General features: G+C 59.7%; 1 protein-coding gene across 10 annotated transcripts in view; it reads left to right on the top strand.

The window, feature by feature from the left end:
- ADAMTS13 (ADAM metallopeptidase with thrombospondin type 1 motif 13) overlaps window positions 1-24,911 on the top strand; it is a 30,154-nt gene that overhangs the window by 1,878 nt on the left and 3,365 nt on the right. For 2 of the 10 annotated variants that reach the window (XM_073222050.1, XM_073222038.1), the window contains exons 1-26: window positions 81-310; window positions 545-611; window positions 3,568-3,743; window positions 5,628-5,711; window positions 5,979-6,103; window positions 6,211-6,357; window positions 7,654-7,791; window positions 8,426-8,588; window positions 9,350-9,454; window positions 10,413-10,564; window positions 10,673-10,736; window positions 11,990-12,116; window positions 12,552-12,700; window positions 13,045-13,165; window positions 13,790-13,870; window positions 14,814-14,995; window positions 16,454-16,589; window positions 16,689-16,818; window positions 17,495-17,677; window positions 18,619-18,802; window positions 19,405-19,525; window positions 20,323-20,452; window positions 20,559-20,738; window positions 21,369-21,551; window positions 23,445-23,649; window positions 24,355-24,700. In XM_073222050.1, coding sequence (XP_073078151.1) covers window positions 215-310; window positions 545-611; window positions 3,568-3,743; window positions 5,628-5,711; window positions 5,979-6,103; window positions 6,211-6,357; window positions 7,654-7,791; window positions 8,426-8,588; window positions 9,350-9,454; window positions 10,413-10,564; window positions 10,673-10,736; window positions 11,990-12,116; window positions 12,552-12,700; window positions 13,045-13,165; window positions 13,790-13,870; window positions 14,814-14,995; window positions 16,454-16,589; window positions 16,689-16,818; window positions 17,495-17,677; window positions 18,619-18,802; window positions 19,405-19,525; window positions 20,323-20,452; window positions 20,559-20,738; window positions 21,369-21,551; window positions 23,445-23,649; window positions 24,355-24,700 — 3,775 coding nt within the window. In that variant the 5' untranslated portion in view covers window positions 81-214. Of the gene's footprint in view, window positions 1-80; window positions 311-544; window positions 612-3,567; window positions 3,744-5,627; window positions 5,712-5,978; window positions 6,104-6,210; window positions 6,358-7,653; window positions 7,792-8,425; window positions 8,589-9,349; window positions 9,455-10,412; window positions 10,565-10,672; window positions 10,737-11,989; window positions 12,117-12,551; window positions 12,701-13,044; window positions 13,166-13,789; window positions 13,871-14,813; window positions 14,996-16,453; window positions 16,590-16,688; window positions 16,819-17,494; window positions 17,678-18,618; window positions 18,803-19,404; window positions 19,526-20,242; window positions 20,453-20,558; window positions 20,739-21,368; window positions 21,552-23,444; window positions 23,650-24,354; window positions 24,706-24,911 lie in introns of those variants that run through there. The other 8 variants (XM_073222041.1, XR_012125288.1, XM_073222061.1 and 5 more) reach the window with 8 other exon arrangements.

Raw genomic sequence — 24,911 nt, 5'->3', positions numbered from 1 at the left:
TGCTCTGGACAAAAGACCAGCTAGCTCAGAGCAAGGCCCAGGTTGCAGTGGGCGGAGCCTGCAGGCCGCCCACCCTGACACCCCTGCCCCGGGAGGAAGCTCCCCAGAGTAAACACAGCCTAACCACCCGCCCAGCGGAGTCTGTCACATTCCACACCAACGGATTCCCAGCCTTCTAGGCTCTCTCCCTCTGCCGCAGGCGGCCTTCCAGAGGATGAGCGTGCTTCACCCCCAGGGGAGCTGTGTGTGTGGGTTTCTCACTTCTGCCTTCTTTCTCCTGGGCTGCTGGGGACGCTCCGATTTCCAGCAGGTGGGTGAATCTCCAGGGGCGGGTGTATCCCCTGGGGAGGGGGCTGCCAAACAGCCTTTGGGTAGAGGAGGGTGTTCTTTTGGCCCTGGGGTTTGCACTGGGTGGAGGAATCTGAGCTTGGGTTTTTGGGGGGTGAAGAAAAAATTGGCTGCACATCTGTTTGTGTAAATCCATAAGCAGCTCTTCATTGCCCTCTCCACTCCCCACTTCCCTCTTGTCCTTTCTGTCTCGCAGCGGTTTCTTCAGGCTTTGAAGCCGGAGGAAGTGACTTCCTACTTTGGCCCTGATGGTTCCCTAAAAGGTACTTGTCCTGGAGCCTTCTTAGTGAGGGGAGATTCTCAGCAACCGCGGGGTGTTCTCACCATCTTGTCAGGAGGCTGGGATTTTCCCTGACTCTGCTGGGAGGAGGTCTGACCTCACCCCGTTACTCTGCCAAGTTGGTAACTGCCGGTCTGAGTGATCTGGACTAAGCCAGGGTTCTGACCCCTGGATTCTGCTCAGTATCTCAAGGGAATGCTTGCTAATTAGCTGGCCTCTTCTGTCCCTGGGCCTCGCTTGGGCTGACTGACTTTCAGGAATTCCTGTGGTTTCTGGCCATGGATGTAAATATTTATCTATTCCATGAGAAACAAGACTCCGGGTCAAGCCCCAGCCAAAGCCCTGCCCCCTGTTGCTCACAGGCTGCGCCTGGGCTTTTCTGAGGTACAGGCCACCCTTCCATGTTCGGCCATTGGTGACTTTGAGCAAAAGGCTGGTGGGGACCAGAGGCAGGGTAGCCCAGTGGTCAGGGTGGAGAGAATTAGGGGATCCCCACCGGGGATGGGCTTCTCTGCCCTCTGGTCAGATGCACGCTGCCCTCTCCTTGGAGCCTGCTGGATGGCCGGTGGGGGCCAGCCACGGAGGGGGGCGCCCAGAACCTGTGTGTCGCATACCCAGGTCCCCTCAGCTCTGCCCTTCTAGAGGGCTAGATCAATTGCCTAGGGGTCCCAAGCCCCTTGGGAACTACTTTGGAGGAAGGCATCTGGGTAGAGGATGGTGAGGCCAGCTTTGAACTCCCGCTTTCCACCGAGGCCACAGAGGCCGTGCTTGCACCTGCTTTGCTTGTCGGGGGTTTGTGGCCCCACTCATGAAACTCTATTCCAAGGTCAGGCCCAGGATGTAGAGCTGGGAGGAGCTGGACTGAACCCTGATCTCCAGGCTCCAAGCCAGCGCCCCTCCCCAGGGAACCTCAGGCCCCCTCTCCAGGCAGGAGGACCCAGAGGGCCGAGCGTGGGGAGCGTGGCAGCCTCCTGTCTCCAGCAGCACCCCACTTCCACATGGCCCCGCTCACCTGCATCTGTGAGGACGGCCTCGAGGGCTGCCCTGCAAGGCCCCACGCTCTCCCTGTGTGCCCGGGGACAGCTCTTTGCCTTCTCCTTCCAGCTTCACTGCCTCCTTCTCTAATGAGCTCGTGGTGAATGCCTCTCTCCAGCTGCTGGGGGGGGCCACCCCACCACTGCTTCACAGGAGGCCGTGCCCGGTGGCCGGGGTCACGTACTGCTCAGGCCACTTGGTGAGTGGGAGCTCAGCCAGCGTCAGGGAGAGATCGTGCTGAGGGTGCAGCTGATGGGACCTGGTGGTGTGGAGATACATCCCACCCCTACCACATAGGCAGATGTAAGACCCCTAATGCCTGGTATCAGACCCATGGGGCATGTCCCACGGGGGTTGGAAAAGCCATCTGAGTTTCCCAAGGCCACCTAGTTGGCAGGTGGCTGAGCCAGGTGCCAATCCGGAGAACCAGGGGATGGAAAGAATGAGGGCTTTGCAGTCAGGTTCAGCTCTGCCACTCAACACAGACGACCTTAGAGCAGTCACTCAACCCCATCTCTGTGTCTTCAACTGAGAAATGGTGGTAACAGTCAGTCTCTGAGGTTGTTGTGAGGAGTGGTGTTGTGTGTCCATGCAAAGTTTGTCATACACATCACTGACAAGCCAGAGCCACCTATGTCCTTACACATGGGCGGGGACAGATGCCACTCAGGGCTGATCTGGTGACCATCAGTGCTGGTCATTAGCATAGGCCCAGCTAGTCGCTTGAGACCCCCTCCATTCCCGTACATGTGGGACCCACCAGGGTCTGTCCCAGGCCCTGCAGAGGAGCTCAGCGCCACGTGCATGAGGGAGGTTTGGGGCATGGGCCGTGGGCACTGGCAGCAGTTGTAGGCAGTGAGCGCAGCCCCAGAAGGGTGTGGTTCCTAGCTGTCCTGCGAAGATGGGCCTGGAGAGGATTCCTCGGAGGGAGCTCAGGGCAAGCCCGTGCCCAGTGCTGTGACGGCTCAGAGAGGCAGGAGGCCAGGGGGGTAGTGGGTCAGGCTGCTCTCTGTCCTCCAGAAGCGCCACATCCTGGTGGGAGTGGACAGGCTCTACGTCCAGCCGGTGAGGACGCAGCACCAGGAGCTGGTGCCTCACTGGGGCAGTGCCCAGCCCCACCGGATCCACAGGACAACCCACACAGCCCCAGGGGTCATCCAAACTAGAGGCAGAGAGTGGAGGCACCCTCAGAGACAGCTCTGGGGGAGCGACCAGCTCTCCCCAATGCCCGGATGGCTGTCAAGATGCCCAGCCATCTTCTCTAGCATGCAGGGGAGTCCAGCTTACAGGGGAATATGTGTCCACCAAGCCCCCAGACTGGTTGGTGGACAGGTAGACTGCCCATCTAAGAACAGCCCTTCACAATTTACAGAGCACGTTCACAGACGTGCACCTTTGGAGTCTCTCAGCTCTGGGACTGGCAGGACAAGAGTTACTGACTTCCTATGCTGCGGGTGGGGATCCAGAGGCACAAAGACAGGAAGTGGCTGCTCCAGGCTTATACGCAGCCCCAGGGCCCTGCCAGGATCGGGAGCTGGCTCTGCTGCCACTCGTGCCATTCCCAGGCTGCATCTGGGTGCAACCAGGGTGGTGCCTTGGACTTTACCTGCCCTCTTGAGGTGGCCCCCATTCTCCAGCATGTTAGCAGAGGGGTGTCCAGGAGGCAGAGCGGCTGCTGGGGCTTTGGGGCACATTACAGCCACACAGTGCTCCCTGCCTGGCTCCGTGCTGCCGGCTTGCCCTTTCCCGTGTCCTGAAATGCCCAGTCAGTAACAGGATCCAGGCCCCAAGGTGGCCCTTGTGTCTCCAAGCCCAGGAGCACGGGGTGATGTAAAGGTCTGGCTGCAGTGGGCTGTGGGGACAGCTGGCCAGGTAGCCAAAGCCACATCTCACTTGCTTTGTAGGACCTTTACACTCAGCCCTGCCTCCTCCCTCTCCAGGACGTCCTCCTTCCCCTCGACTCCGCAGACAGGCTGTGGGAAGCGTCCTGCATCTGGAGCTGCTGGTGGCCGTGGGCCCCGATGTCTACCAGGCCCACCAGGAGGACACAGAGCGCTATGTGCTCACCAATCTTAACATGGTGAGCACTCCTGGGGGAACGGGCTCCGGACAGTGCCGACCACGAACAGGGCTCCAGGATCCAGGGGCTCTGCTGTCCCGGGAGCCTCTGGACACAGCGCCCCACACCCTGGACTTGTGATGCAACGTCAGAGTGCTGGCTTATCTGGTAGTGTGAACTCGGTGCATTGAACTTAGTGTAAACCTGAGGCTGGGGTAATGCTTGGGGCTCAGGGCCCTAGGGGAGGGAAGGGGCATGGTCTGACCTCCGTCTCCTCCATGTGGAATGGGGGTGGTGAAGTCCAGGAACACCTTTGACTCCTTAGTGCACCCCACAGCCTCTTGCTGCTTTGGTCCCTTCTCTTGGGAGACCCTTACATCTGGCCTCTGCCCCAAAGTCCATTCAATCCATGGGAACTGGGCAGCAGAGCCTCAGCAAACCACAGGGTTGCCCCTCACTGGCTTCCCTCAGCTGCCTTCCCTGCAGGCAGCCCCTAGGTCTGCTGGCATCCCCCTTGGCTTCTAGTGGTAAAGGTGGGGCAGAAAGCATGACTCCCACTAATCAGCTCAGAAGGATAATCAGCAGAGAAACAGGTGTTTTAACAACGTAATGATCACGTTCAATCTAATGGACCATATGAAACCCTGTGCCCATCAACTAGAGAATTCACAGATGCAATACACACAAAATGACTTTGTTCTAGGCAGTTGGGAAATTTCCACAACATCAGGAGATTGACACCACATTGGTGGCAGCAGGACCAGCATTGTCCTCTTGTAAATTGGCCCTGGAGTGGGGGCAGCCCCCCAGGAGTGCAGGGTACTCAGCACCATTTTGTCCCCAGCCTCAGGTACACCTATTTTGGACAAAAGAAAAAGTTCGCCCAGTCTCAGAGGCAGGTCATCCGACCCCTCCCTGTCCCCATGGGCCCAAGGCTACACCCACGTGCTCCTGCTCCCTTGCAGACCTGGTCCAAGTCCAGAACAAGCCTGCTTAGGTTTCCACCTGGAAGCCTCAGAGGTGGAAAATATTTCCTCCATCATCACTTGAAAGCTATTGTTTTCAAGTTTTTGGGGTCCCCCACCTCTAATATGCTGAAATGCCATAGTCATTTGATGTGTTTTACAAGAACCTAAGACAGTGGTAGATATGGGACTGGCTTCTGCCCAGATGGGGTCCAGTGGTCATGGTCACTGTCATGGTCGGTGCCCGCCTGTTGCCAGCCACATTGCTCCTAAGTCTGCCAGCGACCATGGCAGGCTTTACCTCTGTGTTACAGATGAGGAAACTGAGGCTCCGAGGTTAGCTAACAGGATTCTGAACAGACAGGTAGCAAGATGGGGGCCTTGGGTTCAGACTCAGGTCAGCTGAGGCCGGTGAGAGCCAGGTTTTCTCTCCTGAGTGCCATGCCTGATTCAGAGGACAGCTGGTACAAGCGGCTGCAGCACAGGTCAGCCACCATCTTGGCAGAACCTGGAGCCTGACTGTTGGGGAGCCGTCTCACTGGGGTGTCCGGAAAAGGGTTCCAGGGAGAGCAGGAGGACGTCACGCCTCCTCGTGGAGATGGGCAGATTAAGCAAGCAGAGGTGGAGAGAGGTATTTCAGGCAGGTGGGTGGAGATGGGAAAGGACAGGGCGAATCGGCACAAGAGGAGCAGTGTTTGAATGGAACGTTCTGGACTAATGACAGTTGCATCCCTTTGTCTCAGGGTCTGTTTCCTAATGTGTGGGTCGGCCCTTCTGAGCCATAAGCAAAGGGACCATATCTACACGGCGGGCTTCCAGCCCAAGGACCAGCCCCCGGGGGCCCCACATGCTGATGGAGCACCCTCTCGGGATGCTCCCCTGCCCCAGCCCAGGCCCCACCCACCCACATGTATCACTTCTCCCACCTGCCCTTCCACAGGGGTCGGAACTGCTGAGGGACCCATCCCTGGGGGCTCAGTTCCGAGTGCATCTGGTGAAGATGGTCATCCTGACCCAGCCCGAGGTAGGCACTGAGCTGGAAGCCCAGTCACTGGGAAATCCATTTCCGCCCTCTTTAATCTCTTCCTGTGGATGGGGGTGACGGCAGAGCTTCCAGCGGGCCAGACTGGGACCCGAATCCCAGCTCTACCCAGGCAGTGAGCCCTGCTGAGCCTGTCTGCCCATCTGGAACGTGGGATCTAACACGGTTATTACTAGGACAGATGCCAGCAGCAGTCAGCACCTACTCGGTGCAAGTTCCGTAAATTCGGGCTGTTGTATTGATCCCCAGGATGCCCCGAGTATCACGGCCAACATCACTGCATCACTGCTAAGCGTCTGTGAGTGGAGCAGGACAGTCAACCCCCAGGATGACATGGATCCCGGGCATGCCGACCTGGTCCTCTACATCACCAGGTAGCTGAGTTCCCCGATGGTGTGCCGGCCGGCCTGGGAGCTGCTTCTGCTTTCTACAAAGGTGGCCTGGAGGCAGGCAGGCACCTCCACTATTTTCTATTCCCAAGGTTTGACCTGGAGTTGCCTGATGGTAACCGGCAGGTTCGGGGGGTCACCCAGCTGGGGGGTGCCTGCTCCTCTTTCTGGAGCTGCCTCATCACTGAGGATACTGGCTTCGATCTGGGGGTCACCATCGCCCATGAGATTGGGCACAGGTAGGCATCCTGTCCCCAAGCTCAGGCCAAGGAGCTGACTTGGGCCCCCAGGAAGGGAAGTCACAGCTGGCAGTGAGCCCTGGAAGGAGCCTGTGCCCTTGACCCCAATGGACTAGGGAGGGTGGGGAGGCAAGGGCTGGGAAATCTGGTACCAAGTAATTATAAAAGAAACTTTAAAAAATGCAAAAACAGCTTAGCAATTAGAAAATAAGCTCTATAGGAAATTTGGATAAAGAAAAAGGCTCTAAAAATTATCCCAAATCCCACACCACTTAGAGATAACAACTATTTACATTTTGTATTTAATTTTAGTCTCTTCTTTACACACACACACAGACACACACACACACACACAATTTTTTATTTGCAATATTGTGATTATACCATATATTGGTTTGTTACCTGCTTTTTTATGGGATAATATATCCCAAACATTTCTCCAAGTCTTCTAGAATATTTTTTTGTAAGCACCAGTTAATCCCCTATTGTTGGATTTTAGGTTGTTTCCAATTTTTCTTGTTATGAAAATTATATGTTTTGTGGGCACATCTTTGTTCCAGTTTCTTTTTCATTTTTAGTCTCTTAATTATGAAAGTAACACCTGCTTGCTATAAAACCTCAAATAGTACAGATACTCCTGAAGTAAGAGCGATCTTCCTCCTTCTCCAACAGCCCCCACTCCTACCACGCGAAGGCTGCGGCGTAATTCCAGGCCCCCCACCTCCGTGGGTGGCCAGGGCCGGGCCCCCCCCCCCCCCCCCACACCCACTCCGCTTTTACTCCGCTGCTGCCCCTGGGCCTGGCCGCTCCCTCCACCCTCATCACAATTCCCCATCTATCTTGTTTGGAGGGAAAAAAGTTGGAAGTGGAAACCATGACCAAAGGCCACATTTTCTCCCCCTTTTAAAAACCGTATTATACATGCAGTGGCTGGATTTTCACATATTGAGCCAGCCAGGCCCCAGGTGGAGAAAGCGATTATCATGCCCCGCAAGGACCCTCAAGTCCCATCTTCCCCAGATTTACAACACCCCGGGTTAGTTTGGCCTGAACATTTTAAAAGCTTTTGATAGTAGCCACAAGTGGCGGGGGCCATCTGGCCCCCAAGGGCTCCCTCAGGCGGGAAACTGAGGCAGGGTGGTTGTGGGACTCGCTTCCCCCACTGGGTTCGCTGGTGTTGGGAGTAGGGTGCAACCCGGGTCCGCATACCCGCCACACTCGGCGGCCCAGGGCGGCCAGGTCCGCACGCGAGGGGACCCCGCCGCCGCCGCCCTGAGCGCTGCCTCCTCCGCACAGCTTCGGCCTGGAGCACGACGGCGCGCCGGGCAGCGGCTGCGGGCCCAGCGGCCACGTGATGGCGTCCGACGGCGCGCCTGTCCGCGGGGGTCTCGCGTGGTCCGCCTGCAGCCGCCGGCAGCTGCTGCACCTGCTCGGGTAGCCGCCCCCTCACCCTGCTCCGCCCTCCCCGCGCGCCCATCCCACCAGGGGCGCGCCCTTGCTCCCGGTTCCCCGGGCCACCCCTCCGTCTGCCACCCCGCCCAGCACTCTGCCCACTCCCACCTCTCTGGGCTCCCGTCGCGTCTCAGGGCGCCCCTCTCCACCCCGCCACGCTCTGCCACCTCCCCGCCTCCGGCCGGCCATCCCGCAGCCTCAGCGCCCGTCCTTCTCTCCATCCACTCCCCTCCCGCCCCCGCACCGCCTCCCTCACCCCCTCCCGCCCCTCCACCCCCCCCATTTCCGCGCCACCCTCGGTTTCCGCAGCCGAGCCTCCCCCCCGTCCGCAGACCCACGTCTCCAAGCTCCCCCGCCTCTGGCACCGACCCCTTCCTCTCCGCCCCTCCGCGAGCCCGGTCTCCGTCCGCCCCTTCCGCGCATCCCCGCCGGCGCCCCTCCGTCTGCTCGGCAGGCCCCGCCCCGCGCAGGCCGGGGCTGGAGCCGGGTCCGAGCCTCGGGTCTGTTCCTGGCGGGGGCCGGGCTGGGAGCTCCCACCCTTTCCCCACCCGAGCTCGCGCCCCCGTCGTGTCCCCACTCGCGTCCAGCTGGGGCCTGAGCCGGGGCCTTGTCGCAGCGCAGGGCGGGCGCGTTGTGTGCGGGACCCGCCGGGGCCGCAGTCCGATCCCGCGGGGCGTCCTCCTGAGGCACACCCGGGCCTCCGCTACGGCGCCGACGAGCAGTGCCGCGTCGCCTTTGGCCCTGCAGCAGTCGCCTGCACTTTCACCAGGGGGCACCTCGTGAGTCTGGCCGAAGGTGGCGCGCACCCACCACCACGCCCCTCCGCAGCCAGGGCGCCCTCTGCCAGAGCCCAGTGGTCCTCATGCCCAGCGCAGGCCCCGCTGTGAGCTTTAAGCACCCATTGTTCCAGACTATCAGTCGAGCTTCAGAATTCTTAATTTTTCAAGGGCCTTCCTCGTTTTCGTTTTGATTGGGTCCAGAAATTATGTAGAGCTGACCTGGACCTGGCCCCTGAGCCCACAAACATTGATCCACAATAGGCATTTACCAAGGGCTTCCAGTGCAGTGGGACCTGGAGGACTTCCCAGAGGAAGTGACCTCCAAACCAAACCCTACTTACAGCAGGAGTGTAAGCTGGCTTGGGGAGGGAGGGCTGAAGTGGGTAGGCACCCCAAAGACTGCTTCCTCCCATGGCTGCACAGTCCTCTCTTTCTATGTAAAACATAGTTACATCTTAGTGTTTTTATAAAATATGTAAATTTTTGTGTGTTAGAAATGTATTAATATTACACACTGGAATATTCTCTTTGACCTAAATGGCCATTTGTTTCTTCTGATTTTAAAAGAAATGAGAGCATTTTCCTGGGCTCCCCGGAGGATTGTAGGCCCTAGTCATATCCCCTGTCTCTATGGAGAAGTTGGTCAGAGCAGTGTACTGGCTGTGTCACTGTGTCCTGTGGGCTGGGAGGGGCAGTTGAGGCTGGGCAATGACCCAACAGCTCTGGTGGCCTCTGAGATAGCCACCTGTCTTCCCTCTTAGGACATGTGCCAGGCTCTCTCCTGCCACACAGACCCTCTGGACCAAAGCAGCTGTAGCCGCCTCCTCATTCCTCTGCTGGACGGGACGGAGTGTGGTGTGGAGAAGGTCAGAGCAGGGAGTGAAGTTGTGTGTGTGTGTGTGTGCATGTGTGCTCACACGGGCACCTGCAGTCCGGCAGCCTTCATTGCTGGGGGTGGGCGACAGGAGGCCATCAGTGAGTGAGGGCAGAGGGCCCTGGAGCTGCCCTTGGTCACCCTGTCAGGAGAGGTGGGCAGCAAGATGCCTCAGGTGCCCAGTGGCTCGCCGGGCTCCTCTACTGGGCACCGGAGACAGGGTGGGTTTTCTAGATTCCCAGGACCAGTAGTAACACTGCTGAAGCAGTGGGGGTCCAGAGTCCCCCTCCTGGCCCCCACACTGTTCCAAGAGAGCAGCAGCTATGAGTGCCCACTGCCAGTGAGCTGCTGCCCCAGGCCTGGCCTTTGGGGTGGGGCTGTCAGCCCGTGTCCACAAGGAGTGACCAAGCAACTGAGCTCCCTTGCCCAGCCCCCTCAGGCCTGCCAGAGGCCCCTCTTCCCACTAGCCTCCTGATCTCGGTGCCTCTGCCCTTTCCCTCTGCCCACATGGGGGCCCCATGGGAGGTCTGCCCTCTGCCATTCAGCACTGGCCCTGAGCAGGATGGAGAGGTGCAGGCATGTGTGCATGTGGGGGGTGCCTACGGGTGTAGGTGCCCTGGGTGTGGGGGTGCCCTGGGTGTGCATGCTCTGGGTGGGGGTGCCCTGGGTATGGGGGCACCCTGGGTGTGCATGCTCTGGGTGGGGGCGCCCTGGGTAGGGGGGTGCCCTGGGTGTGGGAGCGCCCTGGGTGTGTGTGCTCTGGGTGGGGGTGCCCTGGGTAGGGGGGTGCTCTGGGTGTGGGAGTGCCCTGGGTGTTTGTGCTCTGGGTGAGGGCGCCCTGGGTATGGGGGCACCCTGGGTGTGCATGCTCTGGGTGGGGGCGCCCTGGGTGGGGGATGCCCTGGGTGGGGGTGCCCTGGGTGGGACATGGTACTGTCTTTGTCTTGCAGTGGTGTTCCAAGGGTCGCTGCCACTCCCTGGAGGAGCTGGCCCCTGTGGGGGCAGTACACGGGCACTGGTCCAGCTGGGGCTCCCCCAGTGCGTGCTCCCGCTCCTGTGGAGGGGGTGTGGTCACCAGGAGGCGGCAGTGCAACAATCCCAGGTACCACACGGAGGGGGCGCTGCTCTCCTGGTCAGGGAGGGTGGCCTACTCAGCGTTTTCTGGTTGGGGGACAGTGGGTCCCCCTCACTGTCTCATGGGCATTTTCAGACCTGCCTTTGGGGGGCGTGCGTGCACAGGTGCTGATCTCCAGGCTGAAATGTGCAACACCCAGGTAGGCCTGCGTCCCCGGGCAGGGTGAGGGTCAGGGCAGCAGTGCCAGCCCTGGAGGAGCCAGGGACCAGGGCAGCCTGATTGCAGTTCACACAGGGCCCTTTGGAGAGTGAATGGGGTGCTCAACAACCTGCTCCAGGTCGCAGTGCACATGCCAGGGCCATGCCATCCCACAGGGACCGTGCCATGTTAAAGTGTGTGACTCAGCGGCATTTAGGATATTCCAAGTATTGTGTAGCTACCATCTCTCTGGAATTCCAAAACACTTCCATCGCCCCAAAATAAGACCTCAGGCCCATTAAGCAGCCACTTCACCCCTCACACCTGGGCAACCCCCCACATGCTTTCTGTCTCTGGATTTGCCTGTTCTGGACATCTCACAGAAGTGGGATCACACTGGGTGGCCTCTGGCACCCGGCTCCTTCCCTCAGCACGGCGTTTTGGGGCCCACCCATGTTGTGGCATGTCGGAGTATACCCCCTTGAGTAACATGCCCTTGTCCAGATGGATCCCGTTTATCCATGCATCCACTGATGGATGTTTGGGCCATTTTGACCTTTTGGTGGTTACTGTGAGCATGTGTGTACGTGCGTGGACTTGTTTGAGTGCAGTTTTTAATTCTCTGGGGTATATACCTAAACGTGGAATTGCTGGTGCTGGGTCACGTGTAGTTCTATGGAAACTCTTAGAGGAACCTCCAAACCATTGTCCACAGCAGCCGAGCCATGCTGCCTTCCCCCAGTCCTGTGCGAGGCTGCCGTTTCTCCAGCCTGCCCAGGACCTGCTGTCTGTGTCTTTATCGCAGCCATCAGCAGACTGAAGTAGCAGAAAGCTGCTTTCAGCGTTGAGTTCGGGTCTGCACTTGGTGAGGGCTTCCTTCCCGCCTTCTCCAGGCGGACACAGGAGTCCTGCCCAGACCCGAAGGGCAGAGTCCTCACCTGGCGCTGGGGCCTCGGGGTGGGCAGGCCTGCGTGGAAGTCTAGTCTTCTGGTTTGTGAGCCCAGCTCTTTGCCTTGTTTTCCTCTCTGCTGTTAGGTGTAGGCTCTGCCATGTGTCCTTACAACCTCTCCTGGTCTTCTGCCATGAGGAGGGAAAGGCTTTTGTGTCCCCACTTTACAGAACAGGGAGCTGGGGTGCAGCAGGAGCTGGCTTCCAGCCCTCGTGACTCTCGCAGAGCAGGTGCCTCGAGGTCCTCAGTGGCAAAGCCCCTGCCCTGGCCCCTCCCATGCCTGTGCCCTGCCTCCTCCCTGCCAGGCCTGCGAGGGGACCCAGCTGGAGTTCATGTCGGAGCAGTGCGCCCAGACTGACCAGAAGCCGCTGCAGCTCTCCCCAGGCAGCACCCCCTTCTACCGCTGGGGCGCTGCTGTGCAGTACAGCCAAGGTGGGGCTTGGGGGCAATGGGGGCTGGCCCCACTACTCCAGCGCTGGCGAGAGGCCAGCGCAGACTCAGGCTCTGTGCTGACGGAGGAGCCTGCCTTGCTAGCAGGTCCTGAGCCTCAGTGTTCCCATCTGTAAAATGGAGGGGACAACAGCATCTCCCTGCTTGGGTGTCAGGAGGAGTCAGGGAGCCGGGGCAGGGAAGCACCGGCTGTGTGCCCTGGCTCATCCTTCAGTCACATTCACTACGTCGTGGTCACAGTCGCTGCCTCGGGAGGCAGGACAGGAGGAAAATAGGGGCTCTTGTCACAAACGCAGAGGGTGAGGCTAGATGGCGCTGATGGGATGGGGGCCTAACTGGGTCATGCTTTGCAGGGTCGCTGCCCTCCCTACTGCCTGCCATCCTGCATAAAGCTTCCTTGTCCGTCTGCCTTCACAGGGGACCCTCTGTGCCAACTCATGTGCTGGGCCATCGGCGAGAGCTTCATTGTGAGGCGTGGGGACAGGTTCCTGGACGGGACCCGGTGTGTGCCAAGTGGCCGGCGGGAGGACGGGGCCCTGAGCCTGTGTGTGTCGGGCAGCTGCAGGGTGAGCACGTATGGGCAGCGGAGGTGTCCTTCTGCCCACCGGGGCCCTGAGGCTGTCCCCCACCAGAAGCCATGTGGAGAGGAGGCCTCCTGGGCTCAGGTCTGTGTGCTGGCCCTCCGGCTCTGCAGTGGCACCAGCCCAGGCAGTGCCGGGACACTGGGCCAGCCTTGGAGTCAGCGAGGGTTTAGAGCCTGGCGGTGACCTCAGGCGAGCTTGTCTCCTGCGTAGATGTCAGATGCTGCAGAAATGCCCCAGTGTGTCGGTGGACTTCAGAGCCTCAGCTGTGCAGGTCAGCGGGCTCCCGATACCCGCCTGGCTCTCACTTTCCTCTCCCCTCTGCACAGACATTCGGCTGTGATGGCAGGATGGACTCCCAGCAGGTGCGGGACATGTGCCAGGTGTGTGGAGGGGACAACAGCACGTGCAGCCTCCAGAAAGGCTCGTTCACAGGTGGAAGGGCCAGAGGTAGGGGCCTCCCTCGGGGTGGAGGGTCCACTTCCCCCAGCCTCCAACAAACACCAGCAGGGCAGAGCCCTGGGGCTCAGCCCTGTGCCCTCCTGGCAGGCCCCTGCCTTGGGCCTCCCCTTTGCCTGGCCCCCTGCACAGATTGGGGGGCCATCACTGGGATTCTGGTGCTTGGGCAGCAGCTGCTCACGCCACCACAGTGCAAAATACTGATGCTGGGCAACCTGTGGCAGGCTGGCCTCCTTTTCCGGTTCAAGGAATCCTATCACAGGGGCTGTTACACTTGCAAAATTCACAACTTTGATCTTTTTATAAAAGTAGTCAAGTCATATGCAAAAATGGTGCTTGGAGGGTCAGTTGGAGTCAAATCCACCTCTCTGCTTGGGCCACATGCTGTGCCCAGAACCTTGGACCCAGTCCTTCATCCTGGCTAGTGCACTGCCCTGCACGTGGCCCTCCAGCCCAGCTTTGGTTGCCCCCCATGACAGGGGACTCACTACTGCCTGAGGCAGCCCTGTTGCGTTGTTAGCTTTTGGTGTTGAGGTCCCTTTTTCTGTACCTCTGAAGTCTGTTCCTGTGACCTAAGTGACCTGAGGTCACCCACACTCCTCTGCTTCCTCCTAGAGTATGTCACCTTCCTGACAGTCACCCCCAACCTGACCAGTATATACGTCATCAACCAGAGGCCTCTGTTCACGCACTTGGGTGAGTGGGCTGAGGATGCTCGCCTGGGGCCAGACCGCAAAGGTTGGGGGCCCAGCTCCCAAGCTGCCCTCGCTTCAACTCTCATCGCTGTTACACTCACAGTTCCAGCTTATCACAGGGAAGGAGGCAGAGTAAAACCAGCCAGAAGAAGAGAGGCCAGGAGCAGAGTCTGGGGGCATCCCGGGTCCAGCACTGAAGTGTGCCTGGGCGCACAGGGCCTTGCCAGCCCAGGAAGCTCAGTTCAGCGTCCACTTTTCAGTGGGGCTTCAGCACGCAGGCATGGTTGAAAGCTCACGTGGGTGGTCTCAGTCTCCAGGATGACTTGAGGCTGTGCGACTCAAAAGCCCCCACCCCAGATCCCATGTTTGGCCTTTCTGCGCACGGCCAGCCCCAACCCTAAACAAAAACACTTCTACCAGGTGTGGCGTACATTCCCTCCCGAAGCTGAGGGCAAAGGCCAGACCTGTCTTTGGAAAAGGCCAACGTTCTTACTCAAGGCCACAGTGGATCTTTATTCCCAGAGGGCGCCTGCACTTGTCCTTTGAATCTGGAGTGGGGGTGCTTATCCTGGGGTCCTTGAGCCTTCACACCCGCCTGTTCAGCTCCGTGTGAGTGCACCTGGTGAGGGAAGCAGGCCCGCGGTGCTCACCAAGTTCTGGAAAGGGGTGCAGAGGCGCCCCAGAGGGGAAGCCTTCTGTGGTCAGAGGCGTGTGTGCATCTCAGAGTGTGTGTCTTGTGACTGCAGACGCCCCCGGGCTGAGCTGCAGGAGGACCTGCTCCCCAGGGAGAGCGGTGGCAGCTGTGGCTGCGGAACTCACATCCCAGTGGCCTGGCTGTCACCTCGTTCCTTAAACCAGCAGTGGCCTGTGAGGGGGTGGCTCGACCTCCCGTGGATGTGCAGAGGGCTGGCATGCTGTGCGCTGATTGGCCTTGCCCCCCACAGCGGTGAGGATCCGAGGGCGCTACATTGTGGCTGGGACTTCGAGCATCTCCCCCAGCACCACCTATCCCTCCCCACTGGAGGACAGCCGCGTGGAGTACAAAGTGGCCCTTGCTGAAGACCGGCTGCCCCGCCTGGAGGAGATCCGCATCCAGGGCCCCACCCGGGAAGACATGGAGCTCCAGGTGACCGGAGGGCGCCTCCTGGTGTTCGGCCGCCGTCCGTTCCTGCACCCACTTGCTCTAGCCCCGCAGTCTTTGGGGCCTCACGGTCCCCTGTTCAGAGACCGCAGAGGCCCTGGGGCTCTGAGCAGGATGCAAGGGAGGGCCCTGCTTGGGGCAGGGGTTTGAGTGGCGAGGGGCCACGCTGCACAGGTGAGTGCATGCTGCCAGGCCAAGCAAGCAGGAAACGTCCTGAGGGAGCTGTGCGTGCAGGGGGAGTAACTGGAGGAGCGAACAAAGAGGTCCCCCAGGCGAGGAGGCTGGAGGGCTGGGCAGATCTCGAGGGGCCTTGCTGGCCATGCGAGGAGTTGGGCCTCCGCCCGGGGGCCGGGGCAGCTGAGGGGCTCTGGGCAGGGTGGAGTCGGTGTGGCGCCTGTGCAGACCTAGCTGCAGGAGGGTGTGGGACCGAGGCAGTAGGGAGGCCGGGTGGGCCAGTGCCCACATTGGAGCTCCACTGTGGGGGTGTCCCTCCAGGAGCAGTGTCAGCCAGGTGGGAAGCAGGGTGACTCAGGGGTCAAGAGCCCAGGCTGGGTACTCAGATGGACTGGAGTTTGAGTTCTGGCTCCAAGAAACTTGACTGTTCCAAGCCTCAGTTTCCTTATCTGCTAAATGGAACTAAATATACCTATGTCACAAGGTTTTTGTGCAGGCTCATTTTAAAAAATAGCATCCATTAAGCATGTGGCCGAGCATCTGGTGCGCCGTACGTGCACCATGAAAGGTGGCCATTGCTAAAAAGTGCGTGGTAGCTTGGATCTCAAAGTACGCAGAGGCCTGGAGATGTCCCGTCCTAATGGTGGGAAAGTGAGACACCCAGAAGTTCAGGGGCAAAGGGGTGGGCACCGTGAGGGCTGCCTCCCAAGCTTTGCTCTCCTCCGGCAAGGGTTCAGGCTGCCCAGATCTGTCCCCACTCCACCTCTGATGGCTGGTGTGTCACCACTCTGAGCAGCCTCTGACTTTGGTCTAGTAGTCCTTGCTACACCCCTGCAGGAGACAGCAGGGGCTCCCCCAGAAGTCAAGGTCAGAGCGACTGCCCTGATGAGGGGTTCACCCCTTGCCCACCTGCCCATGTGTCCCGGTTACCCCCACCCAGTTTTTTGTTCTCACATGTTGGCTTCCAAGTAGCTCTGTTGCTGGCATTTTTTATGGTGTATCGAAGTGCAGATTCCTGGGCCCCCCATTACCACCATGTCAGGACCTGCCAGAACAGCCAAGAATCACCACTGGGACAGTTAGAGCCCTACAGTGGGTGGTGGGGTGAGTCACCGTCGGGGGCTAGTGCTGGGACCTTGGGGCCTCGTCCTGGGCTCTGTGCTCCAGGTGGTCCCTCTGGGGCTGGCCTTGGGCATGGGACCCAGTGATCCTCTGAGCCCCCTCAGAGAGCCAGTAGACAAGCCCCCAGCTTCTGTCTGTCCCCTGCAGGTTTACAGGCGCTATGGCGAGGAGTACGGGGACCTCACCCACCCAGACATCACCTTCACCTACTTCCAGCCTAAGCAGCAGCAGGCCTGGGCATGGGCCGCCGTGCGGAGGTCCTGCTCGGTGAGCTGTGGGTCAGGTGAGGCCTGGGGCAGGGCTCACCCAAAGTATGGTTTGCCCCCAACTCCCCACCCAGGCCCCTGCTCAGAAGTGACCTAACCTCTTCCTTCCCTCCCAGGACTGCGCTGGGTGACCTACAGCTGTCTGGACCGGGCCAGGAACCAGTGGGTGGAGGCTGCCCAGTGCAGAGGGCACCCACAGCCTGCAGCCTGGCAGGAGTCCTGCGTCCGCGAGCCCTGCCCTGCCTAGTGAGTGCCGTGCATGGCCCCTGGTGGTCAGCTGTGACCGCTGGCCTCTATAGCTCACGGAGTCGGGCTAGCTGGTGGGGCAGTTTGGGAATGCTCTTGCTTAGTCCTGGACGCTGTCCTGTGCCAGGGGTGTTAGTGTCCCCATTCTGAAGGTGAGGGTATACCGAGACTCAGGCAGACACGGTTGGCAGTCATCCCAGTGCATTGCGCCTCATAATCCCACACCTGTTGTGCCTTGTCTGTGGGCAGCCCGCGCCCTCTCTGAGCTCAAGTGCTCTCTGCAGGATGGAGGTGGCCACCCTCCCTGAAGGGTTGTGGTGGAGACTCAAGGAGGTGGAGATGGAAAGCACCTCTCTGTCCCTGACCCGTGGCAGGTGCGGTTGGCAGGAGCATTATGCTAGGGACAGGCCATCCCTGTTGGGCGTGTGGCTGGGGCCGCCACCACCAGCACTTTTATACGGGTGTCCTCAAGCTCAGGTGAAGCCTGGGGACACCTGGAGAGCTAGTTAGCTGGGCTGGCCATGCCTGTGCAGTGTCTAGGTGCCTGAAAGGACACAGGATCTGGCCTAGCCCAGGGAAGGAGTCAGCTAGATGGATTGCCTGCCTCCTACGCCATCCCCCGAGCCATCCTATGGACCTGGGCCAGGGCCCCGACGCTCTATCCTTCTCCCCTCAGCTGGGCGGCTGGAGACTTTGGCCAGTGCAGCGCCTCGTGCGGGGGTGGCCTGCGGGAGCGGGAGGTGCGCTGCATGGAGGCCCAGGGCGGCCTCCTGAGGATGCTGCCCCCGGCCCGGTGCAGGGCCCTGGCCCAGCAGCCAGCTGAGGTGGAAACCTGCAACTCACAGCCCTGCCCTGGCAGGTGAGCGTGTGGAGGGTGGGGCGGGACGGGGCCTCACGGGGCCAGGGCCAGGCAGAGTCCACCCTCAGGGCTTGTCCCTGTGCTGAACCCTGCCCCTTCTGAGTGTCCCCTCTTCCCAAGGCCTCTGGCTGGGCCCCAGCATCCTAGGTGACAGGCAGTGGTGACCCAGGGTCATGGTTGCTAGCTTCAGAATTACTATCCAAGAGACCCAGGGCCGTTTTCCCCTCTGCCTTCCAAGGCCCTGCTCCTGGAGGGGCCAGGAGGGCCAGGTGAAGCCACGAGTGAGGCAGTGCCCGTCGCTCCATTATTCTCACCATTCCCACTGTGCCTCTCATCCCTTTGGTGCCCAGCTGACAGTGGCTTTCCATTCTGATTTGCCGCTAACTGGCTGGGTGACCAGGGCACCTCCCCTCCCTCTAGGGGCCCCGGTTTTGTTATCTGGGGGGAGGGGTTAGCCTGGGTCATCGGTGGGCCACATGTGGCTCTGGGCTCCTTTCGCCTCTCCCGTCCATGGCAGACAGGTGTCACCGTTCTTCCCTGATGAGGCTTGATCCCACCCCGGAACCCCCAACCCAGCACCCCAGGCAGCCACCACCTCTCAGGGTTGGCTCCCGCAGGCAACCACTCGCCACCCCTGACCCGGGTGATCCGAGTCCACCTGGCACCTGCTTCTCGGCACCTGCCAGGCTGCATGGAATGATGTCACCTGGATGGAGGCCCAGCCTCTCCTCTGGAAGCCAGGAGGGGCAGGGTTGTGTCACTGGACTGGGTGCTGGCAACAGTTAACAGCACTTCAGGGGAAGCCCCCTGGGCTTGCGCCTTTGTGGGGCCCCCTCTGGGCTCTTGGGTGCTGGGGAGCAGGTTCGCTGCCTCCTGTGGCTGGGCCACGCTACCACCAGATGGCAGAGGCAGGGCTCATGTCTGTTCTGTGCCATCCTCAGGCAGGAGGGGTCAGGCGCATGCTCATCCGCCTGTGGAGCAGACCTGGACGCACGGAATGTGACGTGCGTGCAGGGGGCAGATGGCCTGGAGGCACCAGTGACTGCGGGGCCCTGCTCCACAGATGGCAGGCTGCCTGCCCTCGAGCCCTGTGTGGCTGTGGCGTGTGCCCCGGGCTGGGGCCATGTGAGTCGTGGGCATGAAGGTGGCTTGGCTTTTGGGTCCTTACCTGGCCAGGAGGATGGGGAGCAAAGGCTGCCTCCTGGCCACAGTGGGAGGACTGTCCTATAGGGCTGCTGTGGGTGGGATCCCCTGGTCAGGGCACAAACGCAGAAAGAGCTCAGGGCCTGATGGGAAGCACGCTCATGCTGGGAAGCCAGGCTGATGGAATCCAGACCCTGTTAGAACGTGGGCACCTCTCTGCTGCGCAGAGAAACACTGCCACGCTCCTGTCTGATGTCAGGGGCTGGAGACTGGGTGGTGTCACTTTCAGACAAGGGTGCTGGCCATGCCTGTCCCCTCACACTGTATGCAGATCCACTCCACAGTGAACACTCTTGTTGCTGCAGAGGTCAAGGTTATGGATGGGGGTGGTGAAGGCATATGTTGGGGGCCAGGAAGCAAGTCTCCCCCGAAAGGGGCAGCAGGGAGGGGCAGCCTTTGGGCTGCTGGCCACCTCTCCTGCTCTCTCCTCAATGGACTGGGGTGTGTGGGAGTGGAGGGCCAGGTGTGCAGGGGTCTGGAAGTGGGAAGCCCAGGCCCACCAGCTTGTTGCTTGCCCCTTGCAGCTGGACCCCCAGTCTCCAGGGGAGGGGGCTACACCCCCCTTGGACAGTGCCAGCCTGGGGGCTCGTGTGACGCACGTGTGGACTGCCCTGGTGGGGCTGTGCTCTGTCTCCTGTGGTCGAGGTGAGGCCCCCAGCGCTCCTGAGGACCGGCGCTCACTAGTAACTCTTATCTGCCTGCATTTTCTTAGCTCTAAAAAGCGTTTGAGTTGGCTTGCAAGACATCCGAACTACACAAGAGCATGATACATCATACAAGGAGATTGGGGCAGTGTACCAACAGCCACATGCATGTGTTCACTGATTGGTTGAAAGTTGGGAAAGCCCATAACACCTGGCAATATTGCCACCCAAGTGCATGTTTCTTAAGGTCCAGAAAATCTTTGGGAGATGGGCCCCAAACTTAGCTCTGAGCTTCCTGGTGGCCAAACCAGAAAAACAAAACCGATTTCAAGATAACTGTTCTAAAACGAAAACCCCAATCACTTGTGCCATAAAACTTCAGCACGTTTAGAATTGACAGCAGACCTTTTGAGGCTGACCCTAGAGGAGAAGTGGTAGGAGTCTGGCCTTAACAGCATCTTTATGATAAACACGGTAAGAGATTTTCATACAGAAATTCTTACAGTGCCTCTCAGTGAATAGCAGCTGCCACTTGCTGAGCACCTGCTATCTGCCAGTCTCTTTGTGAGTCCCCTTTAAAGCCTGCATAAATATCCCTGCAAGTTAGGTGCCATTAAATGATAAACCTGAGGCTCAGAGAGGTTGAGTCACTTGTCTAAGGTCACACAGCTGTTAGGTGGCAGAGCCAGGCCTCCACATGTGCCTTCTTATCTGTCAGGGCTCTCCAGAGAGCTGGGCACCCGTGGTCCTTGCTGAGCCCTCCTCTCGGGCTGTGGGGCCGCTGCCTCCTCCCTGCAGGTCTGATGGAGCTGCATTTTGCATGCATGGACTCCACCCTCAGGACTCCTGTTCAGGAAGAGCTGTGTGACCAGGCAAGCAAGCCTGGAAGCCGGCAGGAGGTCTGCCAGGCTGCCCCGTGCCCAGCTCGGTGAGTGGGGAAGGAGACTGCAGGGGCAGCAGCCTGGGACCCCGGGGAGAAAGGAGTCTCGCCCTGGGGTGTGGCTTCGTTCAGAGCACTGGCCTTCTTCCTGCAGGTGGGAGACCCGAGCCTTGGCACCATGCCCAGTGACTTGTGGAGGGGGTCAGGTGCCACTGGCTGTTCGCTGTGTGAGGCAGGACCGTGGCCACCCCGTCCCCCTGCCTCACTCCAAGTGCTGGCCACTGCCCAGGCCCAGCCCCCTTGAGGACTGCAGCCTGGAGCCCTGCCCTGCCAGGTGAGCCTCTTCTCAGGCAGACAGGTCATCCTCAGATGCTTCCGTGGAGTAGGCCCCCAGCAGGTTCCTGACCCCGGCGTCCTCGCCTGCAGGAGCAGGTCATGTTGGTGCCCCGGAAGGCTGAGGGGGCCTTCAAGGGAGCGAGGCACCATGCAGGATCGGGGCTGAGGCACATGGTTGGGGTTTATAGCTCGCTCTTTACTGAGCACCGCTACCCAGACACAGCTGCAGGGGACACAGTAATGAGCAACACAGATGTGCACCCCTGCCCTCCTGGAGCAGACACCGGGGCGAGGGGGACACGAGCCATGAACAGGACAGATGGGAAGACACACATCTTGATGGACATGATTGGTGCTGCGTGGCAGACACTGCAGGGAGGAAGTCTGGGCCAGCGGGGGTGGGTGAGGTGCTGGGATTCTTATCGGACATCTTTGCAGGCCCTGAGTACCTCCCCTTCCCCCTGAGTGCCTTTTGGACACATGTTTACCCTCAACTTCCCCTTCTGTAAAATGGGCTCTTCTGAATGTTCAGTTACACCCAGTGAGAGACCCTCTCCAGGCCCTGAGTCTGGGGAAATGAGGGGAAGCCCGCTCCCCTGGGTGTCCCCCTGACACTGGTTTGCCCCAGGTGGCAGTACAAGCTGGCGGCCTGCAGCGTGAGCTGTGGGGGAGGCGTCGTGCAGAGGATCCTGTACTGTGCCCGGGCCCACGGGGTGGACAGAGACGAGGAGATCCTGCCAGATACTCGGTGCCAGGGGCTGCCTCGCCCACAGCAGCAGGAGGCCTGCAGCCCGGAGCCCTGCCCACCCAGGTCAGTAGCCCCCCTGTGGCCCAATAGGCAGCCTGAGCTCCTGGGGTGGCAGACACCAGGCCAAGTGCCGTGGGGGTTAAAGGCCACTCAGTGGCACAGGGGACAGTCCTCAGGAAACCGGAATACCAGGCGGGCCGCACTGGTGTCAGATGACATTCCAGCAAAACACGGTCGGCACTTGGGTTCTGATGGGGTGTGGGGAGGCCTGGGGCTTCACAGGGAGGAGGCGGTTCTGAGCAGAACCTGAGGGTGGTGCCACCCCACACAGGACAGTGGGGTCCAGAGGTGGGGTCTGGAGCCTGATGGGGAAGGGCAAATACCACCCACCTTCTTCACAGTGCTTGCGTGGTTTTCTATGTGATTTTGCACTTTTAATAATGAAGTGCTCTTTCATCATACAGAAACATCCAGAAAAGAAGCTAACAGACCCCTACACCTCACCACCAGATTGACTAGGTGTTACCTTATTGCCATGCTGCCTTCCTAGCTGTCTGTTTGGTTTTAAAGAAATACACTATGACAGATAAGATTTCCACTTAAATTAGAACCCTTACTCCTCTGGGATTTGTTTGGGGCATGTTGCAAAGCAGGGAACCAGCTTTGTTCTTCCAGATCATTACCCAGCAGCCGAGTTTGTGCTCTGGCTCCTTTAGCACATCTTAAGTTCTTGTGTGCATTGAAATTTACGCTGAGGCTTTCTGCTAGGTTCCGCTGGGGTTTTTTCCCCGCCTCGTCGCATTCCCACGTCAGATCGTTTTAAATATCCTAGCTTTATGACCCAGCCGCCATCCACAGTGTCTCTTGATTTCTCTGCCTCTGCCCAAGTCCCTGGGCTGCACGCCCATCTAAGTTTCCGCATCACATTGAAGGATGATCTAGCATCTTTATGGGAATTTTGCTCCCACACAAGCTCTGGCTACCCTAGGGTGTCACTGTAGCCCACCCTTCTTGATGCTCTGGGGTATTCCAGGGTGCTCCTGCTCAGGGCTTCTGCACCTGCCTTCCCAGACACTGAGGGTGACTTCTCTGGGCTGCCTGTCACCCAGGATCTGCTCAATGCACCGAGACACAGAGGTGCGGAGTCGTCCCCGAACACCTGTCCGGACGGGCACACCCGCTCCGCCCCGTGGCCCTCGGCTCTGCTGTACTCTTCACAGCATCTGCTGCCACCTCACATTTACTAATTTCTCTGTTTATTGCTTTGTCTTCTTCCTAAGGCAGTGGTTTCTAAACCAGGGTCTGCCTCCCATTTTAATGTCAAGCCTGGGGAGGGGGAGATGCTTCTGGCAGCTAATGGGTGGAGGTCAGGAGAGCTGCGTAACACACCACACTGTACAGGTGGCCCCCAGGACAGAGCCACCCTGCCCCAAATGTCCATGGTGCCGAGGTGGAGAAGCACAGATACCCTGCCATTTCCCCAGCATCTGGAACAATGGCAGGCCCATGGAAGGCCTGTGTCTGAGACATGGCAGCAAAGGGTCATGGGGGTGGCACAGTGTCAGGAACAGAACCCCTGGTTCCAGCACAGGCTGCCTGGGTTCAGTCCTGGCTCTGAAAGGTCCACCGCTATCATTTGTTGAATGCTCACAAATTATCATGGGCAGGATTGACTGATGCTGAGTTACTGAGTCTGTTTCACTTATCCTGGGGCATCTTTCCCCTGCCCGTTACTTGGATGAGCCCTATGTGATAAGGGGGAGAAAGGGAGCACCTTGTTAAGGGAAAAGAGGTCTCTTTCCTGGAGAGCCTTCCCCTGCCATGAGCCCTTGCCTGGACAGGAAGAGTTCAAGGCTGCACTCCCAGGTCCCAGGGCCTCAGAAACTGGGCCAAACACTGGGCAGTGCTGCCTTTGGGGGAGGCCCAGCCTCTCTGTGGGGTCTTCTCTTCCTGCAGATGGAAAATCACGTCCCTTGGTCCATGCTCAGCCAGCTGTGGCCTCGGCACTGCCACACGCTCTGTGGCCTGTGTGCAGCTCGACCGAGGCCAGGATACAGAGGTGGACGGGGCGGCCTGTGCAGCTCTGGCGCGGCCACAGGCCAGCATCCCTTGTGTCATTGCTGACTGTACCTACCGGTGGCATGTCAGCGCCTGGACACAGGTAAGTACTATGGCTGAGCTAGGGAGTGCATCAGCTGAGTGGCCGGATACGTGGGGACCCTGCAGGGCTTTGATTCATTGTGGTCCCCTGAAATGTGAGGAAGTGGGGTCTGTTGGTGAGGGGCAGTCAGGGCACCTAGAGACAGAAGACCTAGCAAGGCCTGGAGACCTGGAGGCAGCTGGGCCTTGAGAGGTCCTGAGGCTGGGAGACACCAGACGATCAAGGGCAGAGGACTCAGTTCCACCAGGTGAGGAAATGCCATCCCATGCTCAGCACCTCGCAAGGCATGGGAAAGACCAAGGTGAACAGGGCCGGGTTCCCTGGCAGAGGGGCTCACTCCTGGTGTGGAGGGGCTGAAGGGGCAAACCGGACAGCCGCCACCTACTTTGGTCAGAGGATCCTGGCTCTGGGTGCGCTGTAGGAGAGCTTGGACAAGGGCGTGGGCCGGGCTGCAGTGACTGATGGAGTGTAGGACAAGGCCACACTGCCTGGTCCTGCCCTGGGGTTCGGAGAGGCGGAGAGGCCCCGGGGATGACAGCCATCTGGGCCTGAATCCCGGCTCCTCCTTCCTGTATGACCCATGGCAGGGGACCTCTCTGAGCCTCAGTCTCCTCATCTGTAGAGTGGAAATGCTTAGGCTGTGCACAGCTTCTATCAGATCGCTTCTGGCTGGGGGTCACTGTTGTCCTCATCTCCCTCTGGCAGGGTCGGCCCCAACTCGCTCTCTTTCCTGGCAGTGCTCTGCCTCCTGCGGGGATGGCATCCAGCGCCGGCATGATGCCTGCCTTGGACCCCAGGCCCAGGCGCCTGTGCCAGCTGACTTCTGCCAGCACTTGCCCAAGCCAGCGACAGTGCGGGGCTGCTGGGCTGGACCCTGTGCTGGGCAGGGGACCCCCAGCCCAGTGTCCCAAGAGGAAGCCACTGCTCCAGGCCAGACCACAGCTGCCCCTGCTGGTGCTTCCCTGGCATGGCCCCAGCCCTGGGCCCACAGCCTGCCCCCAGCTGTCCAGCCACCGGGACTCCTGCCAGGGCCCCAAGAAAGCACAGCTGAGTTCAGTTACGTTCCTTTAACCTTTCTGCCCAGGTGGTTGGCTGGTGGCAGGAGGAGTGGTCGAGGGCATCTCCAGCTGGGAGAGTCTGGCTGAACTGCTGGTGGAGATGTCCTGGGGGTTGTCCTGTGGCCGCAGCACTTGGGACACTGACATGTGTGCTGCTGGGCTGAAAGGATGGGCTTGGGAGGCTGGGCTCAAGGATGGCCTCTT

This window comes from Manis javanica, chromosome 2 (genome assembly GCF_040802235.1).
Source record: "Manis javanica isolate MJ-LG chromosome 2, MJ_LKY, whole genome shotgun sequence".
Taxonomy (NCBI): Eukaryota; Metazoa; Chordata; class Mammalia; order Pholidota; family Manidae; genus Manis; species Manis javanica.
The sequence above is the reverse complement of the archived record's forward strand: the minus strand, read 5'-3'. Positions and strand labels throughout refer to the sequence as shown.